This window comes from Panthera uncia (genome assembly GCF_023721935.1).
Source record: "Panthera uncia isolate 11264 chromosome A3 unlocalized genomic scaffold, Puncia_PCG_1.0 HiC_scaffold_12, whole genome shotgun sequence".
NCBI classification, from domain to species: domain Eukaryota; kingdom Metazoa; phylum Chordata; class Mammalia; order Carnivora; family Felidae; genus Panthera; species Panthera uncia.
Genome location: NW_026057579.1, coordinates 3,576,963 through 3,598,349, shown reverse-complemented (window position 1 = coordinate 3,598,349; position 21,387 = coordinate 3,576,963). Strand labels below are relative to the sequence as shown.

General features: G+C 38.8%; 1 protein-coding gene and 1 pseudogene across 1 annotated transcript in view; both read left to right on the top strand.

The window, feature by feature from the left end:
* The first annotated feature begins 781 nt into the window (after positions 1 to 781).
* The window catches only part of ZC3H6 (zinc finger CCCH-type containing 6), a 69,645-nt gene continuing 49,039 nt past the window's right edge, over positions 782 to 21,387 (top strand). The window contains exon 1 of the mRNA XM_049652159.1: positions 782 to 1,233. Within this exon, the coding sequence (XP_049508116.1) occupies positions 1,202 to 1,233 (32 nt within the window). The 5' untranslated portion in view covers positions 782 to 1,201. The remainder of the gene's footprint in view (positions 1,234 to 21,387) is intronic.
* LOC125937808 (uncharacterized) lies at positions 13,004 to 13,121 on the top strand (annotated as a pseudogene).

Here is a 21,387-nt window from a genome sequence, read left to right as displayed (position 1 = left end):
AGAGAGAGAGAGAGACATAGAATCTGAAACCTCCTCCGAGCTGTCAGCACAGAGCCCCAGCACGGGGCTCGAACGCACGGACAGCAAGATCATGACCGGAGCCAAAGTCCGAGGGTCGGCCGACTGAGCCACCCAGGCACCCCTAGTTAATATATACATATATATATAAAATATTCGTGTATATTTCCAGATGGAATGTTAATGTTTTTACTATATAACTTAAATCTGATTTAGTTTTGTGTTCTTTTATTAACTAATAATCAGGTAGGTAAATTTAGTATTAACCATCAGAAAAAGTCACATGTCAACCCATTTTTCTCAAAGCGCATTCCCAAGCACTAAACATTACAAAAAGATAGGTGCTTTGTAAGAGAATGTACATTTCCCCATTATTTAAGCGACCGAAGTGATTTTTTTTTTTTCACTCTACCCGCGAGTGCTTTATCACCCCACCCGACCACGCCGCAGAAGGGCTTTGAGGGTCCGTTTGTTAGGGGGCGTCTTGAACCAGACTTCCGCCCGTTTCCCCGCGGGCTTTCACAAGACGGGCCCGGAGGGCCCGAAGAAGGCCCGACGGGCCTCCTACTCCGCCCAGTACTACTCCAGGCGCCGCCCGGCCCCTCCAGCTAGCTGCCGCCTCCGCCGTTCACCGAGAAGGATGGGAACCCGCCCCTGGAGGTGATTGACGGACTGCCTCCTCCAATGGGCAACGCGTTCGGCCCCGGCGGGCCGGGCAAGGGCCGCTGCACGCGGAGGAATCTCTCCTGCCCTTTAGTCCCGGGCTAGGTGTTGCGGCAGGCGCCATTTTATCGAGCCGCCTGTCTCGGGTGCCGCCATGTTGGTGAGGAGAAATCACCGTTACGGCCAGTGTCCAAATCCCCGCGTCGCTGCACGCCGCCCGCCCGCCCGCTCCCAAGCCTCAGCCACCGGCGGCGAATAGAGACTAAAGCGGCAGCGCCGGCAGCGCGGGGCCGTTGCCCAGTGTTTGCAGTTAGAGTCCCATCTCTCTGGCGTGGTTGTTAATAGACTGGAAAGTCTGTGTCTGTGTCGCTCACTAGTAACCGTGAGTTTTTACCACTTCGTCACCTCTCGGCGGCGGCCGGGAGCAGGTACCCGCAGGCGGCGCAGGGGTCCTCCCCGCGCCCCGCCGCCGCCGGCCTCGCAGACCTGTCCTCCAGCCCCGCCCCGTTCTTGACCAAACATGACAGACTCTGAACATGCAGGGCACGACAGGTCGGGAACCCTTCTTGTCTGTCTTTCTGTCGGATGAGAGGAGGGGTCTGGGGCGGCGGGAGCGGGCCGGGGCCGCGCGCCTCCTGCATGACTTAGACGTCTCTGTGTGGCTCCATCAGTTCCATGACGTGCGCCCTTATGTAAAGCCCAGGCTGGCGGCCGCGGGGGAGGTCGGCCCGGCCGCGCCCGCCTCCCCGCGCCGGGGTCCTTTCCGGCCGGCCCCGCCCCCGGCCCGCACGTGCGAGCCCCCCGCCCCCGGGCGGCTCCGTCTGCCGTTCGGTCTGCGCCCGGCGCCTCCCGCGTGCGGGCTCGGTGCTGCGGTCCAGCCTGGGCTGAAATGAAGCCTCTCCCAGCCCAGGGTCCGCCGTTCACTTCCTGATGGGACGAGCCAGGAATTTGTAATAGCCGGTGTTCTGTTTGACTACTACCCTAGCACACTCCTAAAAATAAACTTGGTGTTTTTTTTTTTTTTTTAAGGAAAAACTTAAACCCCCAAAGGCCATGTGTTTATAGTCTTACCCTCTTGGAATTTGAAATAGTAAGTTTCAAGTTAAAAATGTTAGGTTTTGCAAAGCTTAGTGTAGCACAGTTTTCTTCTAAAGTGAAAACCCCGCGGATTATCCCATCTAGCTGCATTTTCTAAATACTGTGTATAATTTGAACATTTAACTGAGATTCTGATATTTTTGCTAGGCCTTGAACAGTTTTGGTTCTTTTAGTGTTTTGGGCGTATTTACATATTTTAGTAGCGCAAATAGCATATTTAAGTTTGGGTTAGGTTTTTATTTTACATTGATATCTATCTTAATCATTAAAAAAAAGGAGGGCTTTAGTTCGTTAAAATTACTGGAATGAAATCTGTTGAATCTAATTCTTATTTAGAATATTTAAAAATATGGAACTCTGCAGTGACTCCTTAGGGAATAGAAGTAATCAAAAGTATACGTTGTACTCTAGTCTAAACCGTACAAATTGCTTAAATTTTACCTGTGGAGTAATGTGATATGCTTTTGGTAAAGCATTCCAAACACTTTAAAAAAAAAAAAAAAACAACCCACAAGCAGAAATAACAAACATCATTGAAATTCGAAATATCTAAATATTTGGCAACCTTGAGAGTGATAAAGATATTTCAACAACTCTCATATGGTAATAATACAAGTAGATCACCAAGCAAGTCAATTAAACATGCAACAATTTTTGGAAAGTAAAAAAAAAAAAAAAAAAAACCACTCCTAAAAATTATGGCTATTTAGGCTTGCACTTGACATATTTTCATGATTATTTTACATTATCTTGTCATTAAAATGACATAATTCTTGGAATGGGTTAACTAATATTTTGAGAAATTTCCCACTCTGAATATTTGTGGACAAACCAATGACTGGGTTTTGCTAATGCAGCTAAAGTTCATAATTTTGTATGGAAGAAGGAAATACGTTCTCTGTTCACAAAGCAGCTTCAATATGTAGAATTATGTATTCTATGTAATGAAGAAACCATGTCACCAAATTCAGATATTGAAATAATTTTGCTAGCAAGGAACTCTGATGCCAGACTTTAAAAAGACTTTGGAATTTTAAAATAATGAATTACAGGGCGTATGGGTGGCTCAGTCGGTTAAGCATCTGACTCTTGATTTCTGCTCAGGTTATGATCTCAGTTTGTGGGATTGAGCCTTTCTCCCCCCTTGGACTCTGTGTCAGAACAAGATTTTAAATGGGAATGGAAATTCTCAGAAGGCAACTTCTTTTTTTCTTTTAAAAAAATTGTAGTTTTCTTGCATTTTAAAAACATTTATTTATTTTGAGAGCGCACATGCATGAGTGCACAATTGGGGGAAGGGCAGAAAGAGATGGGGGGAAAGAGAGAGAGAGAAAGAGAAAGAATCTCAAGCAGCCTCCTTGCTGGCAGCCGGGATTCAGGGCTTGATCTCACGAACTGTGAAGTCATGACTTGAGCCAAAACCAAGAGTTGGATGCTTAACGGACTGAGCCACCCTGGCACTCCTCTTGTACATGATTTACATGATGAACATTTTGTACAAGGTTTGTTTGCCAGCTTTAAAAAAAAAAAAATACCCATTTGGTGTACTTTTCTTTAAATATTTTCATGTCTGGAGTGAAAACATGGTATTTTTATTAGTGTTAACTAATATAATAATACCGATAAATAAATTTGTGGGTATATAGAATGTTAGTAGAGGACTTCTGCATAGGATCTGAGAAATCAATAAGAGGTGGAGAAGGAGTTGGGGAGAATCCAAAGTGAGACAAAATTCTTACCTCTTTTCATTCAGTTCTTCCCTTTCATCTAGTTCTCTTTGGCACAGCTTCAGCCACCTAGCTTTGTATTTCACAGGGTGTTAATCCAATTAAAACAATTCACAAACAACTTTTAAAGGCTAAATACTGTGAGTTCCTGTTTTGGACACATGTACAGTGGAGTAGGAAAGATAGATACATACCTAAGTATTACATAATTTTCTGAAATATTCTAAAAGTGAGTTTTACAGGGCCTGCACTGGGAAAAATGGTAATTTTAACATGAACAATATAAGACCTTGTGATTCTGAGAGTCTTTAATTGTTAAGAGATATGTAGAATAATTTCCTTTAGGAGGAAGCTATTCTTTGCCCATTATGAGCAACCTTCCCACCTCCTCACCTCCTTCTTTTCCTCCTCTCCCCACTTTTCTTCCTCATGTAAAACAAGAACAACAAAACTCCCAACTAGTCAGAATTACGGTGTGTGTATGTATGTGTATGTATATATGTATGCATACATATATATGTGTGTATATATACATATATGTGTGTGTGTACAATATATATAAAGATTATTTATTTTGAGAGAGAGAGAGAACACAAGCTGGGTAGCAGCAGAGGGAGAGAGAGAGAGAGAATCCCTCTCACAAACCATGAGATCATGACCTGAGGCAAAAACAAGAGTCAGACAGTTAATCAACTGAGCCACCTAGGCACCCCTATACAAGTTTATATTATTTCCCTCTTCTCTCTCCCTTGCACATAATGATTGAAACCTTACTAAGAGACTGCACTGGAGAATCTGAAGGGATGAGGATGTAGAAGATGATTACACTTTACATTTGTAATAGGGCTTTCATTTGATTCTCACATTAATCCCATGAGGAGGCATATAGTATTACAGCATTCAGTACCTTGTCTAGGGGATCCCACAGATGGAGACTAGATAGCGCACAGGTATGCAAACTTCTACTTGTATTATTTTCACTCTTCATTAAGTCTGCATAGGGATGCAGCGCGCTAAGTTCCAGCCTTGACTTTCTGAGTTGTTGTGCGTTGTAATGTGGTAAATCTAAGAAACCCCTGCATTCGCAGTAAAACCTGAGTTTTGATCATCATTTTTCCTCTAACTTGGTTAATATTTTTTTTTCATGATTATTTATCTTATTTGTGAAATAAGGTAGTTGAATTAGGTGATACTCATCTCTCTTCCCATTTTAGTCAATAATTTTAGTTTAAAAAATTGCAGATGCCTTATCTCACATTAGAGTTCACTTGATGTTCTATACAATATTTGGTTTGTAAATTAGTATGTATACTTGAGCAAATGCCTTCCCTCACTAGGCTATTAATTAATGTTTTATACATATATATGTTTACATATATATGTATATATATATTTGTTTATATGTGTATATATATGTTTATATATACATATATATGTATGTGTATATATATATGTATACACCCACACACATATATTTTTCTTTTTAAAGAGAAAGAGAGCAAGCTTGCATGCAAGTTGGGGAGGGGCAGAGAGAGAGAGGGTGAGAGAGAGTCTCAAGCAGGCTCCTTGCTAAACATGGAGGGCTCAATTCGACAACCCTGGGATCATGACCTGAGCTGAAACCCAAGAGTTGGCCGCTCAGACTGAGCCACCCAGGCGGCCTTATTTTATTTTTAATTGTGGTAAAATACACATGTAAAATTTACATCTTAACTATTTGTAATTGTACAGTTCAGTAGTGTTAAGGACCTACACATTGTTATACAACCAATCTTCAGAACTCTTTTCGTCTTGCAAAACTTAAATTGTATCATTAGTTTATTTTTTACTCCTGAATCTACTCATTTAACTATTGTGAAAACTACCAAAGTGAGCTTTTCTTTAGCAAATATAAAAAACTCAAGTTCTACGTCATGTTCAGGTTTGATGTTGGAAACCACTTTGACTCTTAGAAAGACATTTTTCTTTTGTTAGCCCTTCATAAACAAATCGTTTCATTTACTTTTGAATTTTCATTGATTAAATTTCCATTCAGCAGAATTCTGTGCCAAGTATATAGTGTTAAGCACTGAGGAAACAAATCTGAATACAATCTCACTGAATTTGCTCTCTAGGATCTTACAATCTAGTAAAAGAAACAGACTGGTAAATATATAATTGCAGCACCAGTCATATAATAGAGGTATAAATTGAAGGCGGTAGTGGCATAGATGGGGGATTCATGGAGACATCATGTCTGGAGGATGAGTAAAAATTTGGCCAGAGACAAATATATGAAAAGCATGAAGAAGTAAAATGGCATAGTAGGTTTAGAAATGATAAAAGTGTTAGTATGTGAAGCATGTACAACATATTTTGGGGAATGAGGAAAAGGCTTCCGTGAATTAGGAATCTGACCCTGAATGATGTAAAGATCTCATCAAAGTTTTTAATTTTTTTATTTTTTTGTAGTTTATTTAAGTAATCTCTTTACCCAACGTGGGGCTCAAAACTCAAGACCCCGAGATCAAGAATCACATGTTCTTCTGACTGAGCCAGTCAGGCACCCCTCTCATCAAGTTTTTTAAGCAGGAGAATGTTCAGGTGCATTTTTTGGCATGATACCTGGAGGCTAGGAGGAGGCAGACTATGGAAAGGGATATCAGTAGAAGGAAGACAAGTTAGGGAGCTTTCAATGATTTTCATGAAATATTAAGCAGCTAATATTTAGTATATATTGTTTTGGACTTGGGAAAGATAGCAATAAATAAAAAAATCCTTTACCCAATGGAACTTACATTTTCTTTGGAGAAAAAGATGATAAACATGAAAAACAAATGTGATCAATGCTGATAGAAAGGAAGGTGGGTTATCCTATGGGTGTGGGAAGGGTATTTCCATCTTAAGTAGGGTATGTTAGGGAAACATTCAACTGAAAAAGGAGCATTTGAGCAAAGCCCTAGAATAAGAGCAATCCAGGCCCAGTACATCTGGGAGAAAAGCATTCTAGATAAAGGGAACAGAAGGTGGAGAAAGCCTAGAACTAGGAATGAGCCTAGTGTAATTAAGGAAAAAAGGGGGCAGTGTGGCTAGAGAAAAGAATGAGCAAGGGGAAGAGAAGAGATGAAGTTGGATGGGCAAGGGTGACTGTGTAGGGCCTTGGAAGGCCATATTAGGGAACTTGGATTTCACTCTGAGTGGTATGGGAGCCACTGGAGGATTTGAACAGAGGACGTGCAAGGTGATGCTATAGTAAAAGAATGGTAAAAAGGAAGTTGCTTGAAGTAATGTAAGTGACAAGTGATGATGGTTTAGGCCAAGGAGGTGAAAATGGTTGGATTTTGGATATGTTTTGAAGATAGAACCAATAGGATTTGCTGATGGGTGTGGAGCATGAAAAAAAGGAATGAATCAAAGCCACTGTAAAAATCTAGAAATTGGGTAACGAGGACTTAATCGAAAGCATTGACAGTAAGAAGGCAGACAAAAGGCAAAATTCATGGGATATTTCTTAGCATTGATAGAACTGGAGGTAAAGATCTGAGAGTTTCTAACAAAGATGTTAGTCTAGATGCTGAGATCACCCAGCTATGTGTAGTAGACCGTGAAGACAGGTTTTCTGGAAGCCAAGGGAGGAGAACGTTTCAAGGAAAGGGTGATCACAGAGCAGGTAAAGGAAAGGGTTGAAAACTGGTCACAGGATATACTAAATTAGGACTTTTAAAAACATGAATGAAACAGTACTGCAGGGCTTGCAAACAGCTGGCCTTCAGACCAAGTATCTTGTTGTTTGCCTGACAGGATGTTTAACAATACTTGTGCTTGAATGCCACTAGACTTGTGGTCTTCATCCTTCACAATCTTTTCACTGATCCTTTCTTTGCATATTCAGCACCTAAGGTCTGCTTATGAAGTGACTTGCTGACCACTTATGCATTTGAGTTTGTGACCTTTTGTTATGCGATGAAGTCAAGTTTTCACCTGGACAGACAGAGGTGATCTGACTTCCAAAAAAATCTCAGAGAGATGGGTGACCTTGAATTCACCAAGTCAAGCCTCCGGCCAGTCTAGGGCTGTCAGAATATATTTTGTGCATCGATGCCCCCAGTGGTCTTGCTTTTAATCTCTCAGATTCAGAAACTGATCAGTCTCAGGGCTGATCAGACTTGGGGATGTTAATTCATGCTAAAAAATAGTAACAGTGGTTAACATTTTTAAAACTTTTTTTTTAAGTTTATTTCTTTTTGAGAGAGAGAGAGCACAAGCAGGGGAGGGACACAGAGAGAGGATGACACAGAATCTGAAGCAGGCTTCAGGCTCTGAGCTGTCAGCACAGAACCTGATGCGGGACTCCAGCTTACGAACCACGAGATCATCACTTGAGCCAAAGTTGGACACTTAACCAACTGAGCCAGTCATGCACCCCAACAGTGGCTAACATTTTTATGGTGCTTACTATATGCCAGGTTCTGTTTTAAGTGCTTTCCGTGAATTACTTCATTTAATCTTCACAATAACCCTATATAACAGCCCTCGTTTTACAAATGAAGAGAGACTGATGAATTTTCCAAGGTCACAGAGTAAATCAGTGGGAACTCAAGTAATCTGATTGTAGAGCTTACACTTTTATTTGAGTATAGACATCTCTATCACAAGAGAATGTGTATGTGTATATCAGAATACCAATTCAGTCATGTAAAATGAGGATAAGATGTTTTCACCAGGGAGGGTATTCTCTCCATATAGGCTGCTATATGGAAAACCAAATTATCAAAAGTTGCTTAATGAACAGGAGTATGGGATTAGAATGAAGGAGTTGACTGTAAATGACTGGAATTTTAAATGGCATCAGGCTGTAATAAAGTTCATAATATATCTGCCAAGCAGTTACTTGCATCTATCAGCTTTACAGGATATCCTCTTTCCTGAGCAGTGCTTACATGGGCACTGGCCACATTTGTCTCTTCACCTTTCCTTTTTCAACATTTCTATTGTTAAACAGCCCTCCTTTCTGATAGGTACATTTCTTCTCGTTGCATGTTAATGTCTTAAATTTAGTCATCTTTTACTTGGTCCTGTGTGTCTGACTTCTTCATCTCTGTTTTGGTTCATCTTCTTTTCATTTTATGGTTGAACTTTCTGAGGTCATTCCTATTTATTGTATCTTTTTTGAAGTGTTTGGTTCCTGGGAGATACTACTTGACTGCTGATGCCATGTACCAACCCAGATAGTAGTTACTGGATGACCTTAGCAAAAGCAGTTTTAGCAGATTATTACTACTTTTGGCAAAGAGCAACGTTTCTCTATTGTAAAATGATTTTGTATTTGTTTTCTTTTGCTTTACTTTTTTAATGTGAGTTCATGACTTAACATTACTAATTTGAATGAACTTTTTAAAAAGTATTTATTTTTGAGACAGAGAGCAAGTGAGTGTGAGCTGGAGAGGGGGAGAGAGAGAGAGAGAGAGAGAGAGAGAGAGATGGGGATCCAAGCAGGCTCTGCACTGTCAGCACAGAGCCTGACACGGGGTTTGAACTCACGAATTGTGAGATCATGACCTGAGCTGAAGTCCAACGCTCAACCAGCTGAGCCACCCAGGAGCCCCCAAATGAACTTTTTTATTACTTCAACTTTCATAAATCATACCCACATTTTTGAATGGCAAGTAACCAAAGCAAGTCCCAAGAAGTGTTTAAAGGGAATCCTAAGTTAATTATCATTAAAAGGATAAAACCATGTAAAAATCAACAACAATCTATTTATAAAAGTGATAGAAAAGGGGCACCTTGGTGGTTCAGTTGACTGAGCATCTGACTTTGGCTCAGGTCATTATCTCACATTGCAGTCCGTGGGTTCGAGCCCTGCATCAGTTTCTGTGCTGATGGTTCAAAGCCTGGAACTTGCTTTGGATTGTGTGTCTCCCTCTTTCTCTGCCCCTACCCCATTCACGCTCTGTCTGTCTCTCTCTCTCAAAAATGAATAAACATTAAAAAAAATGGTAGAAAAAAAGAACCTAGATTTAGAACTCACGATACTTAATATTTTACATATATTGCTATTTCTAAATTTTTTTTTCAACGTTTTTTATTTATTTTTGGGACAGAGAGAGACAGAGCATGAACGGGGGAGGGGCAGAGAGAGAGGGAGACACAGAATCGGAAACAGGCTCCAGGCTCCGAGCCATCAGCCCAGAGCCTGACGCGGGGCTCAAACTCACGGACCGTGAGATCGTGACCTGGCTGAAGTCGGACGCTTAACCGACTGCGCCACCCAGGCGCCCCATATATATTGCTATTTCTAATCCACATGCTTTAATTCCTTTGATCCACATAGAAAAGACAGATATTATTATCTTCATTTTATTGTTTAGGAAACAGGTTAAGAGGGTAAATAACTTGTCCAAGGTGATGAAGCAGCTGAGCGAGAACCAGTCTATGTCTTGCTGCATTCGGTTTCGAACTCTCTGCCTTGCTGCCTCTTAATGGTGGTAAATCTTACTGCATTTACTGATGCTGGATTGGGATATTGGATCCTTAAAAGGGCTTGGGTTTTGTTTTTTTCTTCTTTTAGATATTACTTGATCACGGCAATTTGAGCCTACTTTACTATAAATTCATTTTCTATGACAAAGAGTTTTTCTAAATCCTAAAACATTAAGAATGGAATGTATAAAGAAGGTTAATTTTCTCACATATTTTTAAGAGTATGAAATCAGTTCAATCTTAGTAACTGTGCACATTTTTAGCTGTAGTAAACAAGAATTCTTCTATTGTATATGCATTTTAACCTTTTAAGACAATTTATTGAAAATGCATTGAGGGGTGCCAGGGTGGTTCAGTTGGTTAAGCATATGACTCTTGATCTATGCTCAGGCCATGATCTCACCACAGTTCATGAGATGGAGCCCCAAGTCGGGCTCTGTACTGACAGTCCGGAGCCCGCTTTGGGATTCTCTGTCTTCCCCTCTCTCTCTGCCCCTCCCCCACTCACATGCACACTCTTGTCTCTCTCTCTCTCAAAATAAATAAAACTTAAAAGAAAAAAAGAAAATGCATAGAGATCAGAAGAGCCAATACCTCTTTTGCTTGAATTTTCTTTGATGACTGACAGTTGACAATAAAATGTTAGATCACTGGGTCTTGTGTCTGAGCTTTGAATTTTTCATGAAGTCTATTCTTTGGCCCATAAAGGAGCTTGTGGGTTGGTTTATTTTCTGTATCCTTGGGACACATAGGAGCCTACTTAAAAAATATGTTTTATGTAAGCAAATGAAAATAGAAGTGAATAATGCATTTATGTAAGAAATACCTACATAGTTTGGCTGTATATACATATTGTAGCAAATATATATATATTTTTGGAATACCAGATATCCAAGTATGAAAACCAATGTTTGACCACAGCTCAGACTAAAGTTAATATCTCCACCATAGATTAAATTTCTGGAATATGTAAATAATTCTGAAATATTATCCCTCAAATTGTTATTAGAAATTTTAGTGGTCTAATTGTTGTTTTTTCTCCCTTAAGTTTAGTTATTTACTTTGAGAGCGCAAGTGAGCTGGGGAGGGCAGAGAGAGAGAATCCCAATCAGGCTTCACACTGCCAGCCCTCAGCCTGACTTGAACTCATGAACCGTGGTGAGATCATGACATGAGCCCAGATCAAGAGTCTGATGATTAACCAACTAAGCCACCCAGGGACTTCTGTTATACTCTTCTTAAAATCAATAGCTAACTTACCCTATCAATAATATTACTCAGGTTTTCTACTTGGCTATTTGAAAATTGTTAGTTTCTTTTGTACATAAAATGGTTTTCATAATCATTAATTACACATTTTTCTCTTACATTAATGTACATTTGTACTTCATCTTATTGATAAAATTTCAATATATAACACACACAAGAAGATTCTTGTTTTAAGCTCTACCTGTAATACCTTCTAAACCTGGAAAATGAAAATTCAGATACAATAGTAAATCCAGATGACATGGCATATATATGACCTTGTTGCACTGATTAGATATAATAGTAACTAACTTAAGGATCATGTAATTTCCAGTCATGTCATATCCAGGGATCCAGAAATGGCTTGAAGCAGGCCAAGGCAGAATGGAGAAACATGCTTTAGCTGGATACCTAGGCCAAAGACTAATTTTGGCATATCTTAAAAAAAAAAAATCTACCACCCTCCCCAAAACCTGGAGCCTCATATAGGTAATCTCATATCAGTTAATTTGGCATATTTAAGATTTACAGACCGAGTGGGTTTTTTTGGATATTACTGGGTTGTAGGCAGTTTTACCCAGTTCACTACAGATTCATGCAACAAGATGTTTTCAACTTTTGTTCTGATGACATGACACGTAGATTATTTTCTAGCTTTCAAATTCTAAGAGTGTTGTATTTGCTGAGATTTGTTTCTGTTGAGTTTCTAGCTTCTCCAGTCTATATTGGAGAGCCTAAGTCAGAAGGATAAATTGAAAGGGAATGAGACTAAATTAATTTTAGCTTAGTGAGATACCTGAGATAGTAGATGAAATTTTAAAAAGAATAATTTTGGGGGCACCTGGATGGCTCAGTCAGTTGAGCGTCTGACTTTGGCTCAGGTCATGATATCACGACCTGTGAGTTCGAGCCCCACATGGGGCTCTGTGCTGACAGCTCAGAGCCTGGATCCTGCTTCGGATTCTGTGTCCCTCTCTCACTCTGCCCCTTTCTTGCTCATGCTCTGTCTCTCTCAAGAATAAATAAAACATTTAAAAAAAAAGAATAATTTTTAAAATGTAGTCTCAAAAAAACTTATGACAAGTTAACACAGTTTTGTTTTATTCCCATAATAGTTTGTCTTGCTTATGGCATAAAGTATGTTTGAGGAGTAATGTGGTTATCCTTCATGGTGTCAAACATACAAGCTCAAGGATATTTTTTAAAATTCTTCATTTCATAGATTAATATACAATAATACCTCTTTTATCTGGCATTGGATAGAGGCAGGGAATTTAGCATCAACAGATACTTGATTATCAGAAACTAATTTTATTAAAAATATTTTCAAAGGAACTCTTATATGGCATGCCTTCTTGTACTAACTAGACAGTTACTGATTTATCCTTTTCTTAGTTACTTTGGATCATCATGAACATCTAATGTCACCATAATCACTATGAACCTTAGGTATTATACTCCATTTTGTATTTCCTTGTTGTGTTCAGGAGACTTTGGAAATATGGGAGGCTTTTATACAGACTGTACCCAAGTGTTGCTTAATGATAGGATAATGGAGAAATACCCTAAGGAACAGACTTCAAATTTGGTCTACCACAGCTTCTTTTCTGCTTTTGCTTGTTTGAGATAATTTTTCATTGTTATTTTCTGAAGAAAAATAAAGGAAATTTCCCCCTTGGAATCCATGCTTCTTGGGTTTATATCCTTTCCCAATTTCTATGAAAGTGCCTGTCATCTACCATACCCATTCTATTATTTCATCGCTTCTCGGCCATCGCATATATTTCATCGCTTCTCGGCCTTTTGGCTAAGATCAAGTGTAGTATCTGTTCTTATCAGTTTAAAAGACATATATTTCAGGTAAATCAAAAGAGGAAAGGAAACTTCAGTTGAGGGCTACTCATCTCAATCCTTAAACAACTTTGTGATGGTAAATTAATTGATCCTATTTGCAGATGAGGAAACTGAATATTAGGGGGTAAAATAATTTGTTCAAGTTAGTATATAGGTTGTATATGACTGGGAGGCAGAATTTGAACCCATATCTTGCTGACTCTAAAGCTTTTGTTCTTCTACCTTACTACAGTACCTTTTTAAGTAACCAGTTTTCACGTGTCACAAGTTTGGTTATTCTTGTTTAGCACTCCTGCTTTAATTTCCAAGTTCAGGTGATCTCTCTTTGCCAGAATCCTGGGTCCTCATTAAATAAGGTGGTTTTGTTTGTTTGATTGATTGATTGATTGATTGATTTGGGTGTGGGTCCTCTTTAATGTTAGGTGAAAATTGCTATTCTGGCAGCCAACCATCTCATTAGTATTCTACTCTATTTTCTGGATGTTGGTGCTTAGCCCCTTTTCGTTTTCATTGAACAGCAAACCCTAGTGATAACATAGCAATTTCCATTACTTCCAGCATTCCTTTCTTTTCTTTCCATCTTCTGACTTTGACATGGAGGCTTTCACCTTAAGTAAGCTATTGCCTAAACTACGCCATTTTTCTTTTCCAAGTCCCATAAGTGATCTTTAATCAAATTTAACAGTACTTTTCATCAGAAACCCTGGAGACCAGAAAGCAGTGGGATAATACATGTTTTTTTAAATTCTTACTGAAGTACAGTTGACAATAAAATATAATATTAGTTTCTGGTGTACGACATAGGGATTTAACAATTCTGTACATTACTCTGTGCTCCTCACAATAAGTGTCACCATCTGTCACCATAGAATGTTATTACACAACATTATTGACTATGTTCCCTATGCTGTACTTTTCATCTCCGTAACTTATTTTTTTAATTTTGTTAACATTTTAATTTATTTTTGAGAGAGAGAGACAGAGCATGAGCGGGAGAGGGGCAGAGAGAGAGGGAGACACAGAATCAGAAGTAGGCTCCCGGCTCTGAGGTGTCAGCACAGAGCCCTATGTGGGGCTCAAACTCACAAACCATGAGATTGTGACCTGAGCCGAAGTTGGACGCTTAACTGACTGAGCCACCCAGGTGCCCCCGTGACTTATTTATTTTATAACTGGAAGTTTATACCTTTTAGTCCCCTTCATCTATTTTGCTCATTCCCCTACCCGCCTCTACTCTAGCACCCACCAGTTCTCTGTATTTATGAATCTGTTTCTGTTTTTTGTTTGCTTGTATGTTTGTTTAATTTTTTAGATTCCACATGTAAGTGAAACCCTATGGTATTTGTCTTTGACTTATTTCATTTAGCATAATATTCTCTATGTCTGTCTGTACCTGTTGTCCCAAATGTCAAGATCTCATTCTCTTTTTATGGCTAATATTCCACGTCTTCTTTATCCATTCATCTACTGATGGACACTTAGGTTGCTTCCATATTTTGTGTATTTAAATAATGCCGCAATAAACATAGGGGTGTTTATATCTTTTCAAGTTAGTGTTTTTATTTTCTTTGAATAAATACCCAGTAGTGGAATTACGGGACCATCCTCCATACTGTTTTCCACAGTGGATGCACCAATTTACATTCCAGCTAAACTACACCAGTACTTTATCAGCTTGTCTGGGACCCTGAAATGAACAGGGAACCCCATTTTCCAGCTCTGCATGATTTGATTCTTTTTACTTCTTTTTAAAATATATATATAATACAAAATTTGGACTAATTTTCTTTGAGTCCCTGAGAAAAATACTGTTTAATAAAAAGAAAACCCTATAGCACCTTATAACTCCAAGTCCCATATTATCAGTTGAACTGATCTAGCCTGGTGGCTGCCATTTCCTTAACAAACATTAAAATAATTTCTGTGGAACAGAAGTAGTTATTATTTACTTTTGCATGTCAGAAATGCAACTTTTAGACCTTAACAGTTTCTCTGTATCGTCTCTTAAAATACCACTTAAACGCATGTTGAAGTTTCTTTTCCTCAACATTTTATTGTGAAAAGTTTCAAACATGCAAAGATGTTGAAGTTTGTAGTAAACACCCTCATAGCTTACCTACTAGTTGCTGAGCTTCTTAAATAATCTTCTTTACATTAGCTGATATTAAGTGGTTTGGCTATTTGCAGTTTTCTCCTGTGACCAAATGTGTGAAGCTATTAGAGCAATATGGTTAAGAACTATGGGTCTGGCAATCAGACTGTCTTGAATTTGGGCTCTAGCTCTGTCATTTACTAGCAGAATCAGTTAAGGTCTTTGTCCCTTCTCTTCACCTGTTTATTGGGGATAATATATTTCAGAGTTAACATGAAAATGAAGCAAATGGATCAAAAATGTCTGCAGCATAGTAATTATTCAGTAATTGTTAACTATCATACTAGTTTTTTGTTTTTTGTTTTTTTTTTTTTACTAACCTGATTCAAGATGTTATTTTACTTCACAATTACTTGGTCATACACACATTTGCTGGAATTGAAGATAGTCTTAAGTAGTGAAAGAATTAGATAATAAAAAGGGTAGACTAAAAATTGCTGGAAAAAAATTTTTTTAATGTTTATTTATTTTGAGAGAGAGTGTGTGGGTAAATGTGAACAGGGGAGGGGAGGAGCAGAGAGGGAAAGAGAGAGAATCCAAGCAGGCTCCACGCTCAGCACGGAGCCCTATGCAGGGCTCAATCCCAGGACCATGAGATCCCAACCTAAGCTGGCATCAAGAGTTGGATGCTTAACTGACTGAGCCACCTAGACGCCCCCTGAAAACTATTTTTAAATTATTTGTTAAAGTCACATATCCATAATCCTCTGATGGCCCCCAGTTTTTTAAAGGTTCTGTTCCAGGCAGTATTTTGGACTTTAAGGGAAAAATAACAAAGTTAACTTACCCTTTTTCTTAGAAGAGGAAAAGCTAAAATGGAATTATTTGCATTTTCTGTTTATTAATATCTAGATTTGAGAGATTGCAGGACTACTGAGACAAGCTGGCACTACAGTGAATGGTGAATGTTAATGCTTTCTTTAAAGAATAGCCATTAGTTTTATTTATGTTCTCTATTGTTTTCTGTATTTTTTTATTTCTGTCCTTATATTTATTATTTTCATTCTTCTTTTGAGTTTGCCCATTTCTGAATTCTTGAGTTGAATATATAGTTCATTTGTTTTTAACCTTTTCATTTCCTGAAAACTGTGTTTATTTTATTTTTTTATTTTTTTAATGTTTATTTATTACTGAGAGAGAGAGAGAGACAGACAGAGCATGAGCAGGGGAGGGGCAGAGAGGGGGGTAGACACAGAATCTGAAGCAGGCTCCAGGCTCCGAGCTGTCAGCTGTCAGCACAGAGCCCGATGCGGGGGCTCAAACTCAAACTGTGAGATCATGACCTGAGCCGAAGTTGGTCACTCAACCAACTGAGCCACCCAGGTGCTCCTGAAAAATGTGTTTAAATAAAAGCATAGATCTTCTAAGGACTCCTTTTCTTCGTTCAGGTCTTTTAATTAACAACTTAATGGTATACTCTGCACCAAATTTATATTGGGAGGTTTATCAGGAAGTTACATTGCTTGAATTCACATGTTTCATTAATATGTTACTGATAAATTCATTACCTGAGTCAGATCATTATAATGCCTGCTTTGAAAATTTTGAGGCTGAAATGATGGGGATTATGTCTTCCTGTGATATAGAAGATTAACACATTATTCATTCACCTCCTTACTACTTTTAAGGAAAATCTTGACCCCATTCAAAGGAATGACCTCAGGAATAATGAGGTGACATTTAAATATACAAATTATGGGAATGTTTGTAATATTAATGGAGGATTGCCTGAAGGATAATGGTTTATTAATTTCTCAGTATTACTGATTTTCAGCTCATTTTTTCTGCCTCAGAACTGTTAGAGAATAAACATCCCCATCTGTGGTAAAATGTATGTATTTGGGTGGAGAGTGTCAAGTTATCTGATTCTCCAAATATATTCCATTCTTCTTTTGGATTCTTGCTTGATTTTTGCAGTGGCATCCTGCTTTCCTGCAACTGTTTTATTTCCCCTTTAGATCTGTTTTTTACTCCCAAAGCTATCTTTCAGAATGAAGATCTAATTATATCACCTTCTTTCCTGGAAACACTTGAGTGCTTTCTCATTTATATTAGAACAAACTCCAAATATGGTCAAAGCTGTGCATGATCTAGAAGCAACCAGCCTAATTTTGAACCAACTTTCCCTTTTTCTTTATTATCCAGTGACATTGGCATTGTCTCAGTTTCTGTCTCAGTTCTACACAGAAATTTTGCTGTGTCTGTCTACCAGAGGTCCTTCCCCAGCCCTTTATCTCTTAGGCTAACTCATCACCTCCATTCATTCATGACTTCCTCAGGGAAAGCCTTTCAGACTTCCCTGACAGATGACTTTCTCCTATTCTGTGCTCTCATAGCACTATTTACCTCCTCCATTTACTTGTATGGTTGTTATTTTATATATATTTGTGATTCTTTCATTGATGTCTATCTCCCCCATCACTAGATTAAATACTTCTTGAGAGAAGAAACCATGTCTCTTTCTGGTTTATCATTGTATCCCCACTGAGAAGGTGGTGAATAAATACATGTTAAATGAACAAATGCCCCCCCCCCCTATCTGTTGGGAGGACTAAAAATTCTTATATACATAAAGTTTTTGAGAATCCCTACTCTAGATGTTGTGAATTTCATCCTTGGATTAAATCAGAATCTCAGAGGGGTGGGTACTTGGCTGGCTCAGTCAGTAGAGCAAGCGACTCTTGGGTTGTGAGTTCAAGCCCCATGTTGGCTACAGAGATTACTTAAAAAATAAAATAAAATATTTTAAAAAATAGGAACATCAGACAATTGCATACTTGAACAATATTACTTTGTTTCCTCATATAATTGCTTTTTTGCAATTGGATTTTGACTGCAAACCCTTGGTTCAAATTGGGGCGTGCTGTAGGTGATAAACTATTGCACTGAAGATAGTGTCCATTGTGTGAAGTACTGACCATTGTACCAGCTAATAATGTCTTTATGAGCACTCAGGGGAGAAATTTTTCTGGTTTCACTCCTAGAAAAAAAGATGCCTCTCGAGCAACTGGTCTGTATTTGTCTTAGAAGCACTGTTGTCTTGGGGCACCTGGGTGGCTTACTCGGTTAAGCTCAGCTCACGTCATGATGTCAAAGGTTCGTGAGTTTGAGCCCTGGATTGGGCTCTCTGCTGTCAGCCGCAGAGCCCGCTTCAGATCCTCTGTCTCCCTCTCTCTCTGCCCCTCCCCTGCTCTCTCTGTCTCTCAAAAGTAAAAAAATAAAACACTTAAAAAAATTTTAAAAAAGAAGCACCATTTTCTTGTACCTAATCCTTGTTTCCTGAAGGTCAGAGCCAAATTTGCAGCTCACATCTAAAAATGAGTCAGATTTCTGGCATACCCCTGTGTAAACTAATCTTAGTCTTAGCTTCATCTTAATCTTTGGAATTGTAACATATTTTATATTTTGATCAATAAAAGTTTCTATAAATAGCTTTCAAGGAATAATACAATTCACCTGAGTTTTTTTTTTTTTTTTTAAGCTATGAATCTGCTTGCTGGGTGAGAAATGAGTTCACCCTGTCTCTCCATGCTGAAAGTGAAAAAGAGGGGAAAAGTAAAAAAGTTTATTATGTATTAGGAGGAATTCTAGGTTTTATGTTCTTTTTTTTTTTTTTTTAATTTTTTTTCAACGTTTTTTATTTATTTTTGGGACAGAGAGAGACAGAGCATGAACGGGGGAGGGGCAGAGAGAGAGGGAGACAGAGAATCGGAAACAGGCTCCAGGCTCCGAGCCATCAGCCCAGAGCCCGACGCGGGGCTCGAACTCACGGACTGTGAGATCGTGACCTGGCCGAAGTCGGACGCTTAACCGACTGCGCCACCCAGGCGCCCCTAGGTTTTATGTTCTGATTGGGTCATTTAGGAACTAGAAATTCTTCCTTTTGATTTTGTTCTGCTGTCACAAAAGTACAGAGATTTCTTTATAAAGAGGTATGAGGTGGGATATGAGAGTATCTGTTAGGCTCAGAGATACAGAGTCAGCACTTTTGTATGCACCTGCTAGGAATTTGGTAGAGTTTTATTTTAGCAGTACTGCCTTAGTCCTATCGGTATAGAACAGTATGCTACATATTCACTGCTGTATGTGTTATGATTTTTGGAGGAATTGTGATCAAAGGCCTTGGTATTTAGCCTGACTGAATATCAGAGTCCTTTTGTTTTCCTTCTGTTGCAAAATGAATTTTTGTACCATCTGATGAAATAACAGCTGTGCAGAAGCATGTATGACTCTGGAGACCAAGCATTGGAATTAGAAGACTGTCAGACAAGTAAGAATAGCCATGACTATTATAAGAAGAGACTGGAAGTTACTTTAGAGTGACCAGATATTCTCTCACTTTGATTAGGAGATCAGATCTTAAAATTCAGACTTCTGAGTCTACTTTTGATAATCAAGTTGTCTTATCTTTTATTTGAATATACATAGGTCAACTTTCCCTGTGATACTACTCCATGGGCAGCAGGAAACATTAGCAGTAATTCATATTTTTTTCTTGGCTTACCAGCAAGAAATTTAGGACTATGCTGTTATCCACACCACTTAGATCAATGACTTTAGTTTGTTGTAATTCTTGGGCTTTGCAGTATTATTTATCTTTATAGTCAATGTTAGTCACAAATTTTTGATAACATTTTCAAGTTACATGACCTCTGTAGTTGAAAATAGAGCCCCAATGATTCTAGCATAAAGGGAGTGTCTGGTTTTTTTTTTCCTCCAGATAAATCATTGTTCCTTCAGACACTCCCACAGAAGCATAGTGTTTTGAAGGAGATGGGAAGGAAATATCTGAAATCGTCTAATTATTATATTTTTATATACAGTTGTTATCTGTATATATAAGTTAGATTTTGATGAGGCAAATATGAATGAGGATGATGTTGTTGATTCAGAAAATAAAGATTAAAAGGGTCACATATGTAAAACCATAAGAGGAATTGCTCAAAAGTGAGTAAGAAAGGGATTCTTAGTTGTCTCTGGGATAGAGATAACTTACATAGAGTTAAGCAGAATTTGGAAGGATTGTCATAAGACTATGCAGGATCTTAGGCTAATTAGAATTTAAAATTTTGCCCATAAATTTGTGCAAAATCTCATTCTTGAAGGAATTTGTATTTGAGTTGAGGCTTTGACAAATTCTAAGGTTGGCTCAAGTAATGAAACTTGCCATGGCTATAGACAGTCAAAAAGGGATAAGCTGAGTTTCTGCAAACCAAATACATTCCAGAGGCTGTAAGAACCTGTTAGATAGAGGATAAAGATAAAAACACTTTAAATGTTGTAGATATCCATCAGATTTTACCACGGTAGTTTGTAAAGAGAAACTTTTTTTCTGAAACAAATAAGATGAGTCATCTAGGATATAAATGTTCAAGGTCCAGTTTGGGGATAAACATAAAATCGTAAAAACTCAGGTGAGGTAACTCTTCCATGGCCCTGGTATGACCAGACAGTATTTCCCTTGAGAAGAAATACCTAGTTTGGGAAGTATAAGGTAGGGAGTTAGGTCAAGGCTTTGTCAAGAGGATCATATGTAAGCTATATAGTTGAGGGAAAAGATCGGAGTAGGCATGGGCAAGCCTATAGCCAAGCAAGTTTTCTGTTAAGCACGCTGACAAATTCAGCCAGTAAAATTCAGTTTATTACTTACATAGACAACAGATCACCATGGTGTCAGCTCCTCTTGTCCATTGTCTCACTGGGTAACACTGAAACCAGATAATCACAGGCAACATGAGTGGTAGGATACCCTGTGTCTGAGGAACGGTGGCCAGGCAGAAGAGTTTAGGGCAGTGGGTGAGAGAGCTTTGTAGCAGCACCTGCCACGACTGCATATATTTCCATAGTCTGGAGTATCATGAGGCATTCTGCCAGAGCTTAGGTCAGCCTGTGGTTAAGCCTGCCTATGTGGAGACATGTAAGGTCGCCAGGGTATGAGTACAGAGCAGTTCTTCTCCATTATCCTTGGTGAAAGAGAAATGACAAGGTGAATTAGAACAAAAGCACGAAAAGAAGTATTACAAGCAATAGTTTCAGGTAGGTTGGAAATTTATGTTCTATTGGTCTTGGGATAAGCAGCCTACTTCTATAAAGTCATCTGCTTCTGGAATGTAAAGACATCCTGGACATCCTGACAGTCACTTGGTACCTTCTGAGAAATACCTT